The sequence below is a fragment of the Pteropus alecto genome, unplaced genomic scaffold (assembly GCF_000325575.1).
Source record: "Pteropus alecto unplaced genomic scaffold, ASM32557v1 scaffold92, whole genome shotgun sequence".
Classification (NCBI taxonomy): Eukaryota; Metazoa; Chordata; class Mammalia; order Chiroptera; family Pteropodidae; genus Pteropus; species Pteropus alecto.
The window spans coordinates 64,753-82,184 of NW_006432447.1; the positions used below are offsets into that span (position 1 = coordinate 64,753).

General features: G+C 43.0%; 1 protein-coding gene across 1 annotated transcript in view; it reads right to left on the minus strand.

Moving 5' to 3' along the window:
* Positions 1-939: 939 nt before the first annotated feature.
* The window catches only part of NR2C2 (nuclear receptor subfamily 2 group C member 2), a 57,520-nt gene continuing 41,027 nt past the window's right edge, over positions 940-17,432 (minus strand). The window contains exons 4-14 of the mRNA XM_025043567.1: positions 16,108-16,210; positions 13,456-13,635; positions 12,349-12,496; positions 11,489-11,582; positions 10,396-10,529; positions 9,222-9,399; positions 7,722-7,843; positions 6,809-6,948; positions 5,369-5,506; positions 4,228-4,333; positions 940-1,295 (exon numbers count right to left, since the gene is read on the minus strand). Coding sequence (XP_024899335.1) covers positions 1,121-1,295; positions 4,228-4,333; positions 5,369-5,506; positions 6,809-6,948; positions 7,722-7,843; positions 9,222-9,399; positions 10,396-10,529; positions 11,489-11,582; positions 12,349-12,496; positions 13,456-13,635; positions 16,108-16,210 — 1,518 coding nt within the window. The 3' untranslated portion in view covers positions 940-1,120. The remainder of the gene's footprint in view (positions 1,296-4,227; positions 4,334-5,368; positions 5,507-6,808; positions 6,949-7,721; positions 7,844-9,221; positions 9,400-10,395; positions 10,530-11,488; positions 11,583-12,348; positions 12,497-13,455; positions 13,636-16,107; positions 16,211-17,432) is intronic.

Here is a 17,432-nt window from a genome sequence, read left to right on the forward strand (position 1 = left end):
TCCTGCACACATACCCCCACCCCACCCCCATAGCTGTACTGAACTGCAGGAACACAGGCCCTTCTTAATGGGCATTTGGACTGGAAACTCTTAAGAGGGGAACCTTCACACTCCAAGGAGGCCACACTCCTCTCTATGAGCACTGTGTAGCCACCCCAGATTGTACTCAGGAAATACTGTCAAGGGTTCAAAATGCCCACCTTGCACCTTTTGGTCAGAAGGCTCCATCTGCCGTAGTGGCGGAGGTGATTTGGGGACGTCAATTGCTGCAGGAATTGGCAGTTAATATCTGACTGGTTGCAATCCAATTCTGAGAACCAGTCATCAGAAGATGCCCCAGGTTTGGAGGAGCCTGCAGATGCCTGTCACAGACCAGGACCAGAGGTCAGGGAACCTGACAAGCATCAGCTCTGAGGAAGCTTCTGGTTTGGGTCACCACTGGCTATGCTAGTATACTCCCACTTACTGCATGATACAGATAAGCCGTATTTTCATCCGCTCACAGGACTTTAGTTCAATACCACCAAGTGTGCATACAATTAGGAATGATGCCTTCTTTTCTTAAATGTAAATGATTGTCTCCTGTACCCTATTGCGTTTTCACAGAAATCATTAGCATTTAGGCAAAAGACATACAGTTTTCCATTTGCCCTGCCCATAGGCAAGATGTTGCTAACATTACGCAGCAGTAAGAAGTGCTTAGAAAGTGCTAATATTATTACCCTGGTAATTAGTAGCTATTAATTCCAAGGACATTTTTAATATATATACACACATACTGTTCTCTTAGGTTCTTTTAGTTTTCTTTAATACTAGTCTCTGACATTATAAAACTTTGTTTTTTGCCCTTTGAGAATTTCTAAATATAAATTGAGTTAAAAGATTGTTCCAAAATCTGCTGCTTCATCAAAAGGCATTAAAACATTTCTTATGGCAGGAAAGGATCCTACTAGTCTTTTAGTTGCTATTGTCTGGGATTAACAGATAAGAAGAAACCAGGTAGGAAATGGCTAACATACTGGAAATATTTGCACATACCAAAATACCACTACTTCATTTTCTTTGTCTCTGAGCTGTCCTGGGAGGATCCTTTTGCTCCTCAGTAGGTGTGTGGTATGCACTATAGACTGGCTCCAGTGATCTGGCCATTGTACTCTGCTGTCTCCATCTTGAGAATGTAAGGGATTATGCTGTCTATTGAAACGTTGCCAATGAGACCAGTAAAAAAAAGTTCTTCTGTTATGTTGGAGCTCATCAGCCTGAGTGCAGGCAGGCGGACGAGAATCCGGGCCAATCTGTAAGAAAGAGAGTCATGAGAGAAAGGAGGGTTCACTGCCCTTCAGACTTTGCCCTCGATAGGCTCCGACAGGTCCTGTCTGTACTGCTCAGAATGGAACCAAATAGATCCATCCACTATCTATGTCTTGTTTTTCTGTTTTTAGCAGTTCCTCTTGTAGGAATTTATCATGAGAAAAAATGTCAAACAAGTACGTGCCAAGATGTATGTATGAACATGCTCTCTTTATTATTTATAACAGTGTCTACCTCCACCAAAAAGCAAAACAGGAAATCTATCAATGGGGGATAGGTTGAAAGAAATATGGCGTCTCCATATAACGGATCACTACGAATCAGTAAAAAGAATAAAGATCCATATTCAAAGATAGGGAAGAAGTCCATGACATGTAGCTGAATAAAAACTCGAAAGGAGGTTGTGAAGCACTAAGTACTGCATAACTGCACTCGTGTATATTTATTTGTGTGCACATGTGTAAATACAGTATTCAGGAGGATGTGTACCAGAATGTTAATGGTTGGCCTCTCGGTATTGGGATTTGGAGTGACTTTACATATTAAAATTTTTTACGTATTGCCCTAACTTCCAGTGTTCATTTAGCGTTATAATTTAAAATAAAACCATAGAATTTTTGTTTTGAAGAAACCCTGGGTGGAAAGGCACACTATGACCATGTCTGGAGGGTTATGGGACACTATCTGAAGCACCCTGTGTGACAGGCCATTCCAAAGTCAGTGCACAATGATGTATGCAAGCACACTGCAGTGCTAGCCCAACCTGGAAACAATCTACATTCTTATCAGTAGGAAATGTTAAATTATATCATCTCCTTAGCAACATATAATGATGAAGAATAGGTATGCTCATTGCGTATTAAATGAGAAAAAGGTTACCTTACTTTGTTACCGTGATTCCAATTACACATACATAAAAAATTTCTGGAAGTTAAATACATAAAACATTAACAGATATCTCTAAACAGTGGTATTTACAGTTACAAATTTCTTTGCTTTACTAAAGTTCTAATTTTTTTTCTACAGTGAACACTGTAAGTTACTTTTAAAAAAAGAAATTATGGGAGTGCCAGGCCCCAGGTGCATGCTGAGAGCATGTGGGAGGAGACACCCCACCTTCAGAAATCCAGTTCATAAGGGGAGACAGCAACATCCGTAGGTCAGGGTTGGAAGTGTGTGTGGGGGGAATTAAAGAGGGGAAACAAATTTAAAAATAATATTCATATTATGCAAACAGCATTCCAGCACCATCATCCATGTACCCAGCCAACTGTGAGTCTTGCAGGGTGCACAAAGGTGTAAGGGGACTCCACCACAGACCTGGAAGGGTTGACTGGCTGCAAGGTGTTAGGAAGTCTGCAAGGGCAAATCAAGGGGGACCTCCTGGAACATGGCACATCTCAGCTGGGCCTTAGAGGCAGTCTAAAATGTCTATCAGCAGAGATGTAAAAGAATGGGGAGGAATGGGAGGGTATTTCAGGAGGAACAAAAAGTATGAGAAAAAGCGTACAGAGGGAAAAACTGAATGAGTATAAGCAGGAGATAAACCATTCTAGGGCTATTTTTGGGGAACAGTGTTGAGTGAGTTTCTAAATCCTACAAGAAAGCCTTCTTTATCTCATTTTTGGTCCCAAATCATCTGGCTTGCCACCCTCTCCCCTGGGGTCCTTGACAAGGAGTGACTCAGGATTTTTTCAGAACATCTACTTTCAAAGACCACAGAGTTGCTATTGTCAGGTGATTCTAGTGTGCTATGGCTCTGCCAGCAGCCCCCAGAGGGGCATTTTCAGCTCTCTGGCTGCAGACACTGTGTGGTAATAGGCCCGTGGTTTCCTCAGAGGACAGCTTGCGACTGGCTGGATGTATGAGTTCTAAGTGTGGGTGCATTACTTAACAATTCCATTCTCTATGTATTGAGGCTGAAGATATTACAGATTCACAGTGAGGTCTTCAGTGATTCCAATAGAAAATAGATCCCGCTTTGGCAAAAGGTACTTGTGCACCATAAAGGTGTGCCTAAAGCAGAGGTAGGCTCTCTGCCAGCAGGGCCAGCCACAGGTCCCCCAGTCACACCAGAGAAATGGTCCTCCTCGGGCTGGGGGCAGTTCCATTCCACAGGACATCTGTGAACTGAGGTCTGCACAGGAGATGCAAGTTGGGGAAGGTGGGGCCATGCATCATCCTGGTCAATTTTTGCTTCAGCATTTATTTTGAGAAGACAGGGTGGGGAGGGAAATATTAAATAATTTGCTTGAAGGAGCCCCATAAATTCACATAGGCTCCAGTGGGTTGCAAGCAGTCCTCAGCTGGAAAACATGCCAAGCATTCTTCCCTAGTTCAAAACAACTTTCCTGTTCAAATTTGCATGAGAAGGGCTCATTTACATATTTGCTGCCCAACCATTACAAATAATACAAATTAATTTTTATCCAAATAAAGAAACTTTAAAAAATCAGTTTTTCTGAAGATAAAATTACTATTTATACAACCCACTTACTCCTTTATAGGGGTCAGGTTTAGTTTCTGTCAATGAAAACTTTTCTGTAAAGTACTCTAGCACTGCCTAGTGAATGGATGCGGATCAGAGGGGCAGAGCTTCCAACTGTTCTGGGTAAGGAAGGCCTCTATGAGGGCTCATGCCTCAGGCACAATGTTAGCTCCAGAAGAGATCAACCCAAGGTCCTGCCCAGTTACTCAGCAACACTGGGATAGCCTAGCATTCCTGACCCTCCCTGCCTAGCGCTTTCCATACTCCATTACCGCCTGTTATAAAATGCTAGAATTAAAATGTGATCAAATGGAGGCTCTACTAGGCTGCTAGAAATGGAAAGGCTAATGTAATTTATATTTGCAACTACAGATCCAGCCGTGCTCCTCCCTGCCCTGAGCAAGTGTGTGTGTGCCTGTGCGCCTCACCGGTAGGTGTCTTCTGAGTAGGTTTTCTGAACATAGTCTTGCAACTCCATCTGTGCCTTTTCTTGGAATTTTTCAATCTGGCTTGTGCTGGTCAAACCTGGATGATCTGAAAAGAGAAAAGTGCCCCCAAATTGCCCTGTGTATTCAGAAAGCCTCCTTTACAGACTTCTTAGTACTTATTTTTAATCAAACTTCTGACAAATTCTCAAGTACAACAGACTGAACTCTGGAGGCTGATATTGGGTCTGGATATTATTGTTAGAACACCGGATTTTCCTCTGTACTGGGCCAAGGCCTGACTGGGGGCTGGGCTCTGAGTGGTCATTCTAGCCTCAGCAGCCCCACCTGCAGGTTCTGGACATTTGGTTTCCTACTATTTCCTACTATTCTAGAAAACACATCGATTTAAAAACTAGCCCATGTAATTAAAAATTCACTTTTTAGATATTTAATTGCATAATTTCTCCCATTTTTATTAGCTATTTTGTTTGTGAGTAGAGGGCTGGGGGGGAAGGGAAAGGTTAAGCTGTGTCCAACTCCAGCTATTGAGGACACCAGTCAGGACAAGAGTCACCCAAGTGACACTCTCAGGAGGCTCTGAGATAACAGCCGAGGGGAAGTGAGGCCAGCCCAGCCGTCTCTTACTTTCCACCAACAGTCCTGCTGCCTCTTCTTCATCTGCTGTGACCACACCTTTTCGTGTGCCCTGCAGCAGCTGCTGCTACTGCCCTCCAGAGACTATGGGTAAACTTGTGCAGTTTCAATCTGTACTGGGATATATATGCTAACATAACCTGAAAATTGGTAAAGAGCAAAACAAAACAAATCAAAACAAACAAAAAGGACACAAGATGGTAGAACACTCTTTTGTATGTACAGCCCCATTTGGGCAATGGTTTCATTAGGATACAGATTAAATCTATCCAGTATATGAAGTCATTTCTTTGAGACTGTAAAGACAAGAATTTAAAAGAATGCATATGTTTATGTTAGTAAAGCACACCTATTATGAGAACATGCAGTCACATACAGTCTGGCAGGGCTCTCTCTACACCACTGATGACTTGACAACACATTCATGTTCATAAACATCAGTAGACACAGGTGGAAAACTGTCATTTGTCACCACCACATATCTTACCGGGGCTAAAGAGAACTATAGCTTTAAGGTATGCATACTCATAGCCGTCTATATCCAGCTTCGCCATACTGTTACAGAACTCCTGCAGCTTCCAGATGTGTTCCATGACTTGCTTTATCCGGTCACCAGAAAGTTTATCTAGAAATCAACATCACAGATCCCCTAAGAAAGGCTGATAAGTACAATAACACGAACTTCTTTGAGGGGTCACAGATTGAAAGAGAATAATTTCATGTTTTAATGAAAAACCAGTTATCTCAAGAGTGTCAAGAGCTTCAATTTCCAGTTAAAAGTGAAGTGACAATAGGTACTCCAATTCCACCGTTACATCTTCTGCCTCAATGAACCCCTGGACCAGCAATTCTCCCTGGCCCTACCCTCGGCAGCACCTTTGGCCTACGGGTACAAATGGATATACGTCCATTCTTATCAATGGTTAGGTTTTCTAAGTCTCTGCAGGCATTTAAAATATATTTGTCAACCTGAAATGTTGGCATTTTTTAGTTGTCAAATTTTATCTGATTTAATCCTCATGACAACACTCTGCTGACGGGTATCAGTATTAACTACATTCAGTTACAAATAAAGAAAACTCAAGCTCATTTGTGAACAAAGCTAATTTAATTCAATAAAATGTTATAGGGCTTTAAAAATCACCTTTTTATAACTATTCCAAAGGAATGACTAGAAAAACAAAGGTGTGACTAGGTAACTCACATTGCTAGATAGCAAACACCTGGAATGCCCAATTACAAGTGCAGCTGAATTCCAATTCGGCTGTAAGTGTAGACTGTTAGTCTTGGACCCTGGGCATGCCCCGTCTAGACAGTGTCATCAGTGTGTTGTGGACATGCAGCATGTGGAGAGACTGCACTGGCTGTCTCCTAGTCCTGACATGCTGGGATCTGACCACCAAATGTTAGATGGTTGCCACAGATCTTAGAGTCACCTGTTCATTCATGAGGAGCTGGGTGAGGTTAACTGTCCTGGACCAGGGGGTCTGCATGACCCAGGTTGGTGTCCCAGCTCTTCTACTTGCTGTTTCATTTGGGGCAAGCCAGGGACCTTAGTGGGACCTCAGTTTCCCCATATGTAACACTGAGATAATAAATCTCTACAGGGTTGTGAGGATCTATGAGATATTACACATGAAAGAGTAACCTGTTAATGGAGTTGAAAACAAGCTGTGATTATTCTGAAGACCACTAAATACCTACATATCAGGAAGTTGGCAACTTTTTTCTATTATCTTTATTTCCCTCTTTCGTATTCGTCATGAAAAGAAGGCAGATGGAAATTTAAATATTCTGATTGGTAAAGGTCCTATGACTTAAAAGTTAAACTTCCCTCAATCTATGGATGCTGTGGGACACTGAGGCTGGCCAATTTGTGATGGGGCAGTCTAGATGGAGACATACTCCCCCACGTCCCCAGCCCTACCTTCCTGGATGCTGTTCTGCAGGTGGTTGACAATGGCCGCCAGGATAGTAGAGAGACTCATGACCTGGGCACACTGGGCCAAGCCAAGGGTGAAGAGTTCGTTCCAGCAGGCCCGCACCAGGCTGGTGTTGCAGTCCTGCCTGGGGACACAGAGGTGAGTGTGGGTGCGGGTGTGTGCTGGCACCTCTCCAAGCCCCAACACGCCCCAAACAAGTGGATTTGGCAAGTGAATGTTGAAGGTCTATGGTGTATCTAGGATCATTCTCCAAGAACACCACTGTCTAAAAATCTCTTAGCTAAGTCCCTCTGAAGGTAAACTATTCTCTTCAGATTCTTTAAACTTAAGTAATGAAAAATCTTAATAGGCATGACTAAACTCTCATTTCCTACAGCCTTCTAAATCTGCAGCTGTCCTGGCGTGGTTATCTTGAGAGGCTGCAGTGATTACAGGACTAAGAGCTGAGTGTGGATTCTGAAGGGAAGAGACATACCCTACACCTGTGCTTGAGAAGAGCCTTGAAAGCCTGCAAAGGAGGAGCTGGGACGGTAGCAGGGAGGAGGCGGCCAGCCGAGACAGCTTTCAGCTCTGCCTTGGGTAATTTACACTCAGGATGGCATGGTCAGTACACTGCAAAACAGTCTGTCCTTATCTCAGATGCCCCCTGATGCAGCATGTCCCTACTTGTTTCCAGATTTCAGGACAAGTCTTGCCTCTATTCCACTCCATCCATGGCTCCTAGCTCTAAATTCTCTGCACATGGTGAAGGTTTGAGGAACACTATCTTTGGCAACCACAGTCATAGGAAAATCGGGGCATAGGAACAAAAGAGAAGGGTCCTCAGAGATCTTCTAGGCCCTTCCCAGAGAGGGAAAAGCCCTTGCCCAAGGATACACAGAGAAAAAGGTTACTTACCCAAGTGCCTGAAAGGCTGGAATTGACCTGGCCCAGTGCATGGACAGGAAAAGCAGGCGGGATGCGGACTCGCAGATATAGTGCACGTTGAGGTACTCTGGCATCGGACTGGGCATTGTCAGCTGGAGAAGGTACACAGCACAGGAAGTAAAAGAGGGATGGGATAGTTTGGTTTGTCAATATGAATCCCTCTTGTGTTTCAACATCATGGCAGCCAGAGTCACTGTTTCTGATGTTGAGGATCCTGTGTGGACCCTATGAAGTGTGCTTTCTTGTCCAGTGAACTACAGTCTGATGGCCCTTAAAATGTAGAACGATGGGGAACGCCCCCAGCTTACCCATACAAACACATACTTTTCAACTCTTGCCACAACAAAACTGTTCTTTGTTTTAAGGCAATTCTATTTTGAGCCACAGGTTCAAGTCCAAATCAAATTAGGAAATGGCTCAACTTCAAGGACTAGCAGACATTTGGTAGGTGGTGACCTCAAGGTAACAATGAGTAAAAGCTGAGCAGAAGCCCAGATGGTAGGAGAATGATATCTATCCCACGACCAGAATGTCTGGCCCGGGCTCCAGGAGCTCCATGGTCTAGAAGGAGCTCTAATGCCTTTGAAGCTAGAATCTCACTGATGACCTGTGTCTTTGGCACTCTGGGGCAACTATGGGGAGGGACCCAATTTTCCTAAGTGACTGGCCAGATCTCTCCAGTAAATAATGCTGGGGGAACAGAAGACTCAGTCTGGAGACCTTGAAACTAAGATGGTTTCAGGGAAGATGGAAATGTCCTACAGAAGTGAGGCCAGTGGGGCAGAGTGTACTTAAACCTATGAGGACCTCACAGCACTCTTCAAAGATATGAGATCTATTTTCTATGGCTCTAGAGCAGTGGTCCCCAACTTTTTGGCACCAGGGACCAGTGCTCTTATGAGAATCTAATGCCTGATAATCTGAGGTGGAGCTCAGGCAGTGATGCTAGTGCTGAGAAGAGGCTGCAAATACAGATGAAGCTTCGCTCACTTCCCTGCTGCTCACCTGCCATGCAGCCTGGTTCCTAACAGGCTACAGAACTGTACTGGTCTGTGGACCCCTGCTCTAGAGGGCAAAGTCAGGACCAGTGGCTCCAGGGCATGAGGTCTTGGCTGCTTGTTGTTGGAGCAGAAAAAGGGGCCTGCCTGTGCTGGAGCCAGGTTGTCATTGGAAGGTGGAAGCCAGAGTAGTCAGCTATCAGCCCTCACTGGTCAGCACCACATAACCTCTCTGAACAATGACAGGCCATGCCTGCTTCAGAGCTACCTTCAGAGCCAAATGACACTGTGAGCAGATGACCGAAACTGATTCATAATGGGAATGACGGTTCTGGAATATAATATCCTGATCAAATGCCACAACATGAAAATGAGCTCACTCTAAGTTTTGATTTTTAAATGAAGACCATCTTTGGTATACAGCCCATCTCCTACTGGGCTGGGGGCACGTGGTTAAGCTAAACACACTCACCTTAAATGTGACGTGAGTGTCTGAAAGGAGAGGGCCTTCAACCTCGATGATAGGTGTGGACTGGTCTCTGCTGATGACATGGATGCTTCCTCCTCCACTGGTGTCTATCCCGTCTGCCAGGCTTGGAGGCGAGGAGCTGTCTGTGGTATTAAGTGCTTTAGCTAAGGTATCAAATGCCCTGTGAGCAGAAATGAGGCAAGCAAGTGCTGTGAGTCTACAGCTTTTAGGGGGAAAAAACTCTAGTTGAGACGTTATTTAGAAAAACAATGCATTGGGGAAAGATAATTATATTCTACCTGCTAGGAGAAGGGATAACAATGAAAATTATGTATTATCTATACATCATCTTGGGTACTAAACTATATATCATTTATTTTCACATATAATTTCTATTTTTTACAACTACTCTGAGGCAGAATTCCCTGCATTTTATAGATATGAAAGCTGAGGCTAAGAGATGTTAAGTTTTCCAAGACATCCTACATGGTATAGTTTTCCAAGACATCCTACATGGTAAGTGGTAGAATCAGAAGTCTATCTAACTCAAACCCCATCCTCTTTCTATTAGATCTTGATCTTAATTTTGCTATCAGACTGCAGGTGAATGTGAGGACGAGTGCACTCATGACAAGATGGGCAGGAGTGGCTGTCCCAAGAGGAAAGAAGCAAACACAAGATCCAGGCTTCAGAGAAGAAATATCCCCAATAGCCACTTGTAGACTTCTGGGACCAGCCAACATATCACCTACTCTCTACTTACCCTGATGGATTTAAACTCTAGATTCACTACTTGGAAGAAATAGATATGAGAAAAATAGGCTAAAACAGAAATGGGAAAGGGGATGAACTATTAATATTCAGGAACAACAAACAGTGACTGATATAAGTAACATCTGTCCACTGAAGGGTTTTCCCTTGCTTCCACTGAGTTACTCAATGTCCTTTTTCATTGTTTGGAATGAAAAGCAGTTTTGATTGTTTTATATCACATATGTAGATCCACATTCTCATAGTTAAAATTTGAAAGGAGACAGGTGTGCAGGAGCACTGACAATTTTACAATTCTTAAGGAAATACGGAGTGGGTGTCAAAATGCCGCCACCCACCCTCACAATGTAGCAACTGTGTGTGCGTGTCAGTCAGGAGGGGGGCCTCCACCCTCATGGGCTCATACCGAGTAATCTCACTTGCAGACTGGTCCTCTGACTGCATTTCCGAAGTGTCGCCATTATTAAGGGATTCACTTAAATTGGCAAGGGAGGTTACTACATTTGCCAGTGTGCCCAGCGCTCCCTGGCTTGTTTCAGCCTATTAAACAAAAAAATAGTATCATTAAAAGATGAACACATATACATACACATAAAAGACTCTCAGGCTAATGAAGGTGTAACATTGGTTTAAAAGCAGCTTCTCTGGGGGCATGACTACAATGGGCAGCATGAGTAAGATCTTTCTGGTGATGAGATAGTTCTATATCTTGATTGTGCTAGTAGTGACACAAATCTACACATGTAATAAAATGACAGAACAAAAAGATACAAACTGGACATCGCCAACATTTAAACTTTTGTGCTTCAAAAGATATTATCAAGAAAGTAAAAAGACACCCCCCTACACAAGAAAATCCACAGAATGGGAGGAAATATTTGCAAATCATACATCTAATAATGATTTAGTTGCCAGAATATGTAAAAAAGAATCACACAACTCAATAATAAAAAGATAAATAAGGGAGTTAAAAATGGGCAAAGGATTTAAGTAAACATTTCTTCAAAGAAGATACATAAACAGCCAATAAGCACGTGAAAAGATACTCAACATCACTGGAAATGCAAAACAAACCATGGTATCACTTCACACCCACTAGGACGGCAATAATCAAAAAGGCAGACAACAGGAGGATGTGGGGAAATAGGCTTCTGCAAAAGGCCATCTTAGGATAAGGAGCTATTTTCTCAGCATGTCAGTAGTTTGCCATTGTGTGTACCATGGGGAAAATCTTAATAGAGAAGAGAACCATAGAACTTTTACCAAATTGAACTCTAGACCTTGTTGTAATGACTACAATCAGTCAACCTCAACAGTTTCTGAAAAGCCATCAGCATCCCTAAAACGAATTACAGGAGGCTGAATGACAGGAAGTAAATCGAGGTGCAGAAGGCCATGCTTTCAACGTGGTCTCTGAAGGCCAAGAAGAGGATGGGTGCACACATTTAGAGAAGCGTCTGTACCACAACATAAAGGTAGAGGAAAAGGCATAACATTACCTTGGAATCTGTGGCCAGGAGAACTGTACCATCCTCACGTATCAAAGGCTGCTGGATGTTCACAAGCATCCCTGGATCAAGAAGACCTGTTTGTCTATTTAAGACATAAAGAAACCCAGAGTGGCTTCCAACATTTAATGCACAGTATGATCATGCTATATTTCTGTCCCTTTCACATCTATAGAGATGTCTTAGTAGAAAAACTGACTAGACTCAGCCACCAAATGACTGAACACTCCCCACTCTTCTCTCTGCAATGAGATGTGCACACAGCCATGTCTACAGCCTGAGATGGATGACACACAGACGCACATCCCCAGGGATTCCATGCTGACCGTGGCCCCTCTGCCAAATAAAGTTAACTTGATCTTCAGAATATCATCAAGGCATTCTGAACTCTAGTTCTCCCTATAATACATTTGGATTTCTTGTTTTCCTTCTCTCTGTTCCTTTTAAATTAAATTCAACAGATTTTATTTAAAAGAACATATAAGTTAACTTGTGGTACTACCTGGGACCATACTGGGACTTAGACCTTTGGTCTATACTGTGAAAAGGCTCCAGTCTTGAATTATAGAATAACTACATTCCTGTATGAATAATGCCTAAACTACAGAACATTATCTGAGTTTCTGAGAAAGGAAAAGTTCTGCCCCCATCTTAAATCAGCCATCCTTAGGTTGTCCAGAGGTTTGACTGGAGCAGCTCCAAAAAGAGTAGGATGAAGCAAGACAAGGCTGACAGCTGTGGCAGGCAGGTGGCAAGTTATAAAAGCCACCTTTCCAAGGACCATTGGTGCCTCCTCTAATAAGCAACAAAGGCTGACGGTAGTGTTGAGCTCTGTCAAAATAGGGACTAACCTTGTTCCATCTTTATCTGCCACAAATGTGGGAGTGGCTATCAGAGGACTTCTCAGGTCTTTCCGGATATAGATTTTCTCAGTTGAAGCAGCACAATTGCTTGGTTTCTCCCGTTGCACATCAAAGGGCTTCCGTTCACTCTGTACAGCTTAAATCACAACATACATAGTCATGTTTAGAGGAAACACAGGAATCAATAAAAACCATATCCTTCATGATTAAAGTAAGGGGGTCTTCCTTAGAAAGTCTAGCTCAATTTTCACAGTGAACTTGTCAGTCAAAGGAGAGAAAGGTTCAAAGCCAAACAATGCCATGTCAAATCTAAAGGGAGTGAAAAGAGCTCAAGATGGTGGGTACTGACTGCGAAGAACTGCAGCCTGGCATCTGCATGGCCTTGCGGGGGCCTGCACAGCCCTCTGGGTTTTCAATTCTTACTTGCTAAAAAAAAGGGATTCTCTCCAGGATGAAAAACACCAATCTTCAAGTGGGTTCCTAACAGAGAGCTTGACCAATGCCACACATTGTAGAGAAACAATTCTGATGTCCAACTCAAGCCTACATGACTCCTGTAAACTTGTTTAATGGTGTCAATTTCCTAACACCCTAGCAACCTCTCCCTTCAGCAATCTGGTATAAGGACAGGTATACGTTCCAGAAATAACTGAAGAAAATATAGACTTTTTTAAAAATAAAGAATGACTGAGCCCCAGATCCAATATGTAAGTAAGGTAAGGGGTTCCATTTCACAGAGGAGGATCCTGTGGCTGAGGCTACATGTCTTTCTCAGGCCTCATAGCTCCTAAGTGACAGATCTGGGGTTTGATCTAGTATTAGCTTTACTCCAAAGCCTGTGTTCACCGCACTCCACAGTGCTGCCTCCCGATTTATCTGGAGTAGGTTTCCGTACACATCATGGGAACTGACGAACCCCAGCAGCGCTGGTGCCAAAGCAACTACCTGAGAGCCAGAAGGTAAACTAAAATGAAGCCTGAGTGGATATTTTTTTCTTGTATTTTAAAGCCAGGTACAGAAACTTATTTTAATAGACTCATGCTCACTTTCTCCCTCCTTGTTAACCCATGTGGTTTCTTTAATACTGTTACTCACATTCCATTTTCATGCCCATCTCTAAGCATTTTTTCAGCCGGCAAAACTGACAGCGGTTCCGGTGGTGCTTATTGATAATGCAGTCTTGGTTGCTCCGGCAGCTGTAGGTCAAATTTTTCCTTACGCTCCTTTTGAAGAAACCTTTGCAACCTTCACAACTGACAGCCCCATAGTGACGGCCTGAAAAGATGGAGCGCATGAAGTGGTTCACCAAGGAAAAAGGTGACTTGTCGTCACAGGCCCTGTCTTTAAGGCAAGTCTATCAAAGTAACTGGTGTACAGTTAAGATGCTGGCACCATGTGGACAACTACAAGCCTGGACACTAAACATGGTACCCTGGTCCTTCACATAATTTCTCTACAATCTTTATAGTAGCCTTGTGAGGTCATGATAAAAAAATTTAAGTTCAGACAGGTTATGTGACAGCTGGTAAATGGCATGACCTTAATGCTCTTAGTATCCAAAGGACCTACCATAAAAAAGAGCTGATGGGGGATGGCTGAACTATACTGTCCTCTGCATGCATCTGGTCGTGGCTCTGCAGACCTAGGCTTGTGAGGCTACTCGGCTCCCCTGTCCTGCCAAGTGTGGCAGGTAGCAAACACATGTGCTGCTTTAGCACACAGGGTCTTACTCCTACATTTATTCCTCCTGTGGAATCACATCCTGGGCCCCAGATCTCCCCTGGGGGAGCAGAATGATGACAGGAAGCAGCACGGGGACTAAACTGCACAGGTCCAAGGTGAAGGAAGGTTGCCATGTGGCTCACTTGGGTTAGCTAGTTAAACCCTTTTGGAAACACAGTCCTAGAAATACATTTATTAAACACAGCTCTTTTTTTCTAATCTTGGTTACTTTGATGTCTCTAACTTCTCATCACCAATGACATTAAAAAGAGCCCTCCGCTTCAGTTTATCCTTCTTATTCTTAGTTTCACAAAATGTTTCCACACGCATTATATCTTATTTGTTCTCAGCTAGGACTGATGATAGATAGGCTCACCTGGGTTAGTCCTATGTAACCAAATATCTTAGTTATGTTGCTGGGAGGACACATTTCACAGGATCATCATTTACAGCAGCTACAGAGCATCCCACTGTCCTAAGCTCCAGCATGCAGAGCCATTCCCCAAGGGTGCATGTGGAGGGTGGTCTTAATTTTATGTCTTTAAGAACAGTCCTGCTAAAATTACCTACCAAGTAGACATCATATTTCCTTCTGTGCATGTTATTTCTTTGGGCTCTCTAGCCCTTAAAGTGAACCATAATATCTGCAGACAGTGGCACTGTGAGCCTGACTAGGCTGTTCCTTTAAGCTCGAAAAGGGACTGAAAAATGAGAAAGTCAAGCAGATTCTGTTATGTTCATGCTTCATTCATGTGTTGTAAGCTTTGCAGAGTGCCTCTCCTTGCTGAGCAAGAAGGTGGAGATATAGAGATGGAGAAGTCAGACATGGTTCTTGCTCTAACAAAGAGAGCACATTCTAGTGGGGAAGACAGGCCTGTAAGAATCAATTAAAAGAGAATGCAACAAAAGCTCAGCGAGGTCTGTACAAAAGGGGGATAAGGATAGAGGCAGCAGGGGTGAGGGCTTCAGAGAAGGGGTGAGATGGGCTGGGTTTATCAGGATAAGGGGCAGGAGCAGAGGCAGGACACCCCTGAGAAGGCAAGTGGTGTCACGAGCTGGGACAGGGAGTGGAGCTTCAGTAGATGCTTGCCTGGGGCTGTTTTCCCAAGAGTCCTAGTCCAGCCTTCTTCTTCTTCTTCTTCTTCTTTTTTTTTTTTAAAACAACAACAACAACAAAAACCAACCAACCAAACAAAAACAGGATCACAAAGTATCCAAAGTTACTGTGAATTTTCTGACCACGGAATACAGTGGAACCAAGCAGCCATCACAAAACTCAGGTCTATGCTCCTAGAATCACTGGAACTGTAAATTTATTAAATATTTTTCCATTCCTCCCTGACTTCACTTATTTTCTACACTCTCCAGTTTTAGCAGGCCAAAGTCTGAACTTTTGAGCCAGACATATTCTCCAGTCTTCTTGTACCCAAATACTAACCACGCAAGCCCAAGAACTCTGACCTGAAGACACCATGGGTGTGGATATTAAACTCTCTGGGCCCTGGCTCCACCAGCTGGAATGCCCTTCTGCTTTACCCAACATGCACGCACTCAACCTCCAAGGCTTACAGATATCCTGACCCTGGGACTCCAGCCAGAATCACACACTCCCTCCACCTCTGTTTCAGCAGTTTGTCACACTAGGTTACAGTGAGGGGATGACAGAGACAGTTAATAGTTAGGATGAAGGGGGAATAAATAACACATTTTGTGAAATAGCAAAGCATTGTGCAAATACTGACTAAAGAAGTGATTACTTTCTTAGTAGCACATACATATCCAACACTTAACCAAGATTTACAGATCACAAAAAGTTTTGCGACTTTTCCTTTTGATTCTAATAATGTGACAAACTGGTTTCCATATGTATATATAAAATCACTACCCCAGTAATAAAGTAGAATTCATGTTCTGAAACCTACAAACCGATAGAAAATATTTTCTCTCCATTACTACCCCCAATCGCCAATTTGGTTCATGATGTTGATCCATGCTGCGCACCCAGAATATCCTAGGATTACTTACCAGAGGCTTTGTCACCACAGACCACACAGTACTCTATCACCTGGGGCCGCTGGACATCGGTCTTCCCCAACAAACGCTCCACAGAAGCAGAGTCCGTGACGATCTAAGAAGAAATCAGGAAATAAGCAGGATGCAAATTAAAAACCAGACTGCTAAGCAAAGTAATATTTTTAACTGTAAATTCCTAATCTTGGGTTTCTAAGCAGAACTCTGGGCGGAACTGGGAAAATTCCACCTAACAACTTAATCTGACATTCGGAATGGCCCTGCTGCTCATCTGGACTGCATCCCTTCACCGGGAAGGGGCGGGTGTTGTCCAGGGTCAGGCACTGGTTTTCACTGATCTGCTCTATGTGGCTATCTCAACTACCCAGGATTGGGGGCCCTGTGGGGAATCACACACAGAAGCTCCAACATAAAGATACTGAAGTCTTTCAGGCTGCCTCTCTATTCCCATGAAACAGCTTGAAAGTACGCGAAGAGGTATATTTGGCAGAGAAATAATCAAGCCTTGTTAGTTAAATAAGTAGGTCTCTCACTGAGGTATATCTGAGTGGACTAAAATAGGTGACTTCCAAAACCTGCTATTTCTCCTTCATTTGTAGGTGGCTTTCTAGGTGACAAATAATGCTACTCGTTTAGAAGAATACTGTTGATACCAATATGAGAGTGAAAAACAGCTATTAAAAATAATGTATCAAATATAAGCCTTAAAAATGATTTATGTAGGGTGGGACTATATAGAGAAATCATTATGTAGAACGACCTCCTGTAAAACATGCAACAAAATCAACAGCCATCCTTTCACAAACAAGGAGTAGTCACAATAAGCAGGTAGGAATTCTGATTTCAGATGATCAGAATGTACTCTGAGAAAGCAAGGATGACATAGTATTTACTAACTACACTATGAGGTGTCTCAAAAGTACAGTTCTGAAAATTGAAAGCTGAATATATTGGTGTTATGAACCCAGCTCTATCAGAAGAAAAAATATCCTTTCCTTCCTTAATTTTTCCCCACAGTAGAAAGTCTGCCTCCAAACACACGGATTCTTAGCAGCACCGTTCACAGTAGCCAAAAGGTAGAAGCAATTCAAGTGTTCATCAACAGAGGAATGGATAAACAAAGTGTGGTATAAATATACAATGGAATATTAGCCTTAGAAAGGAAAGAAATGCTACAGCATGAATGAATCTTCAAAACATTATGCTAAGTGAAATAAGCCATTCACAAAAGGACAAATATTATAGATTCCACTTATATGAGGTCCCTAGAGTAGTTAAATTCATATAGACAGAAAGCAGAATGGTGGTTACCAGGCGCT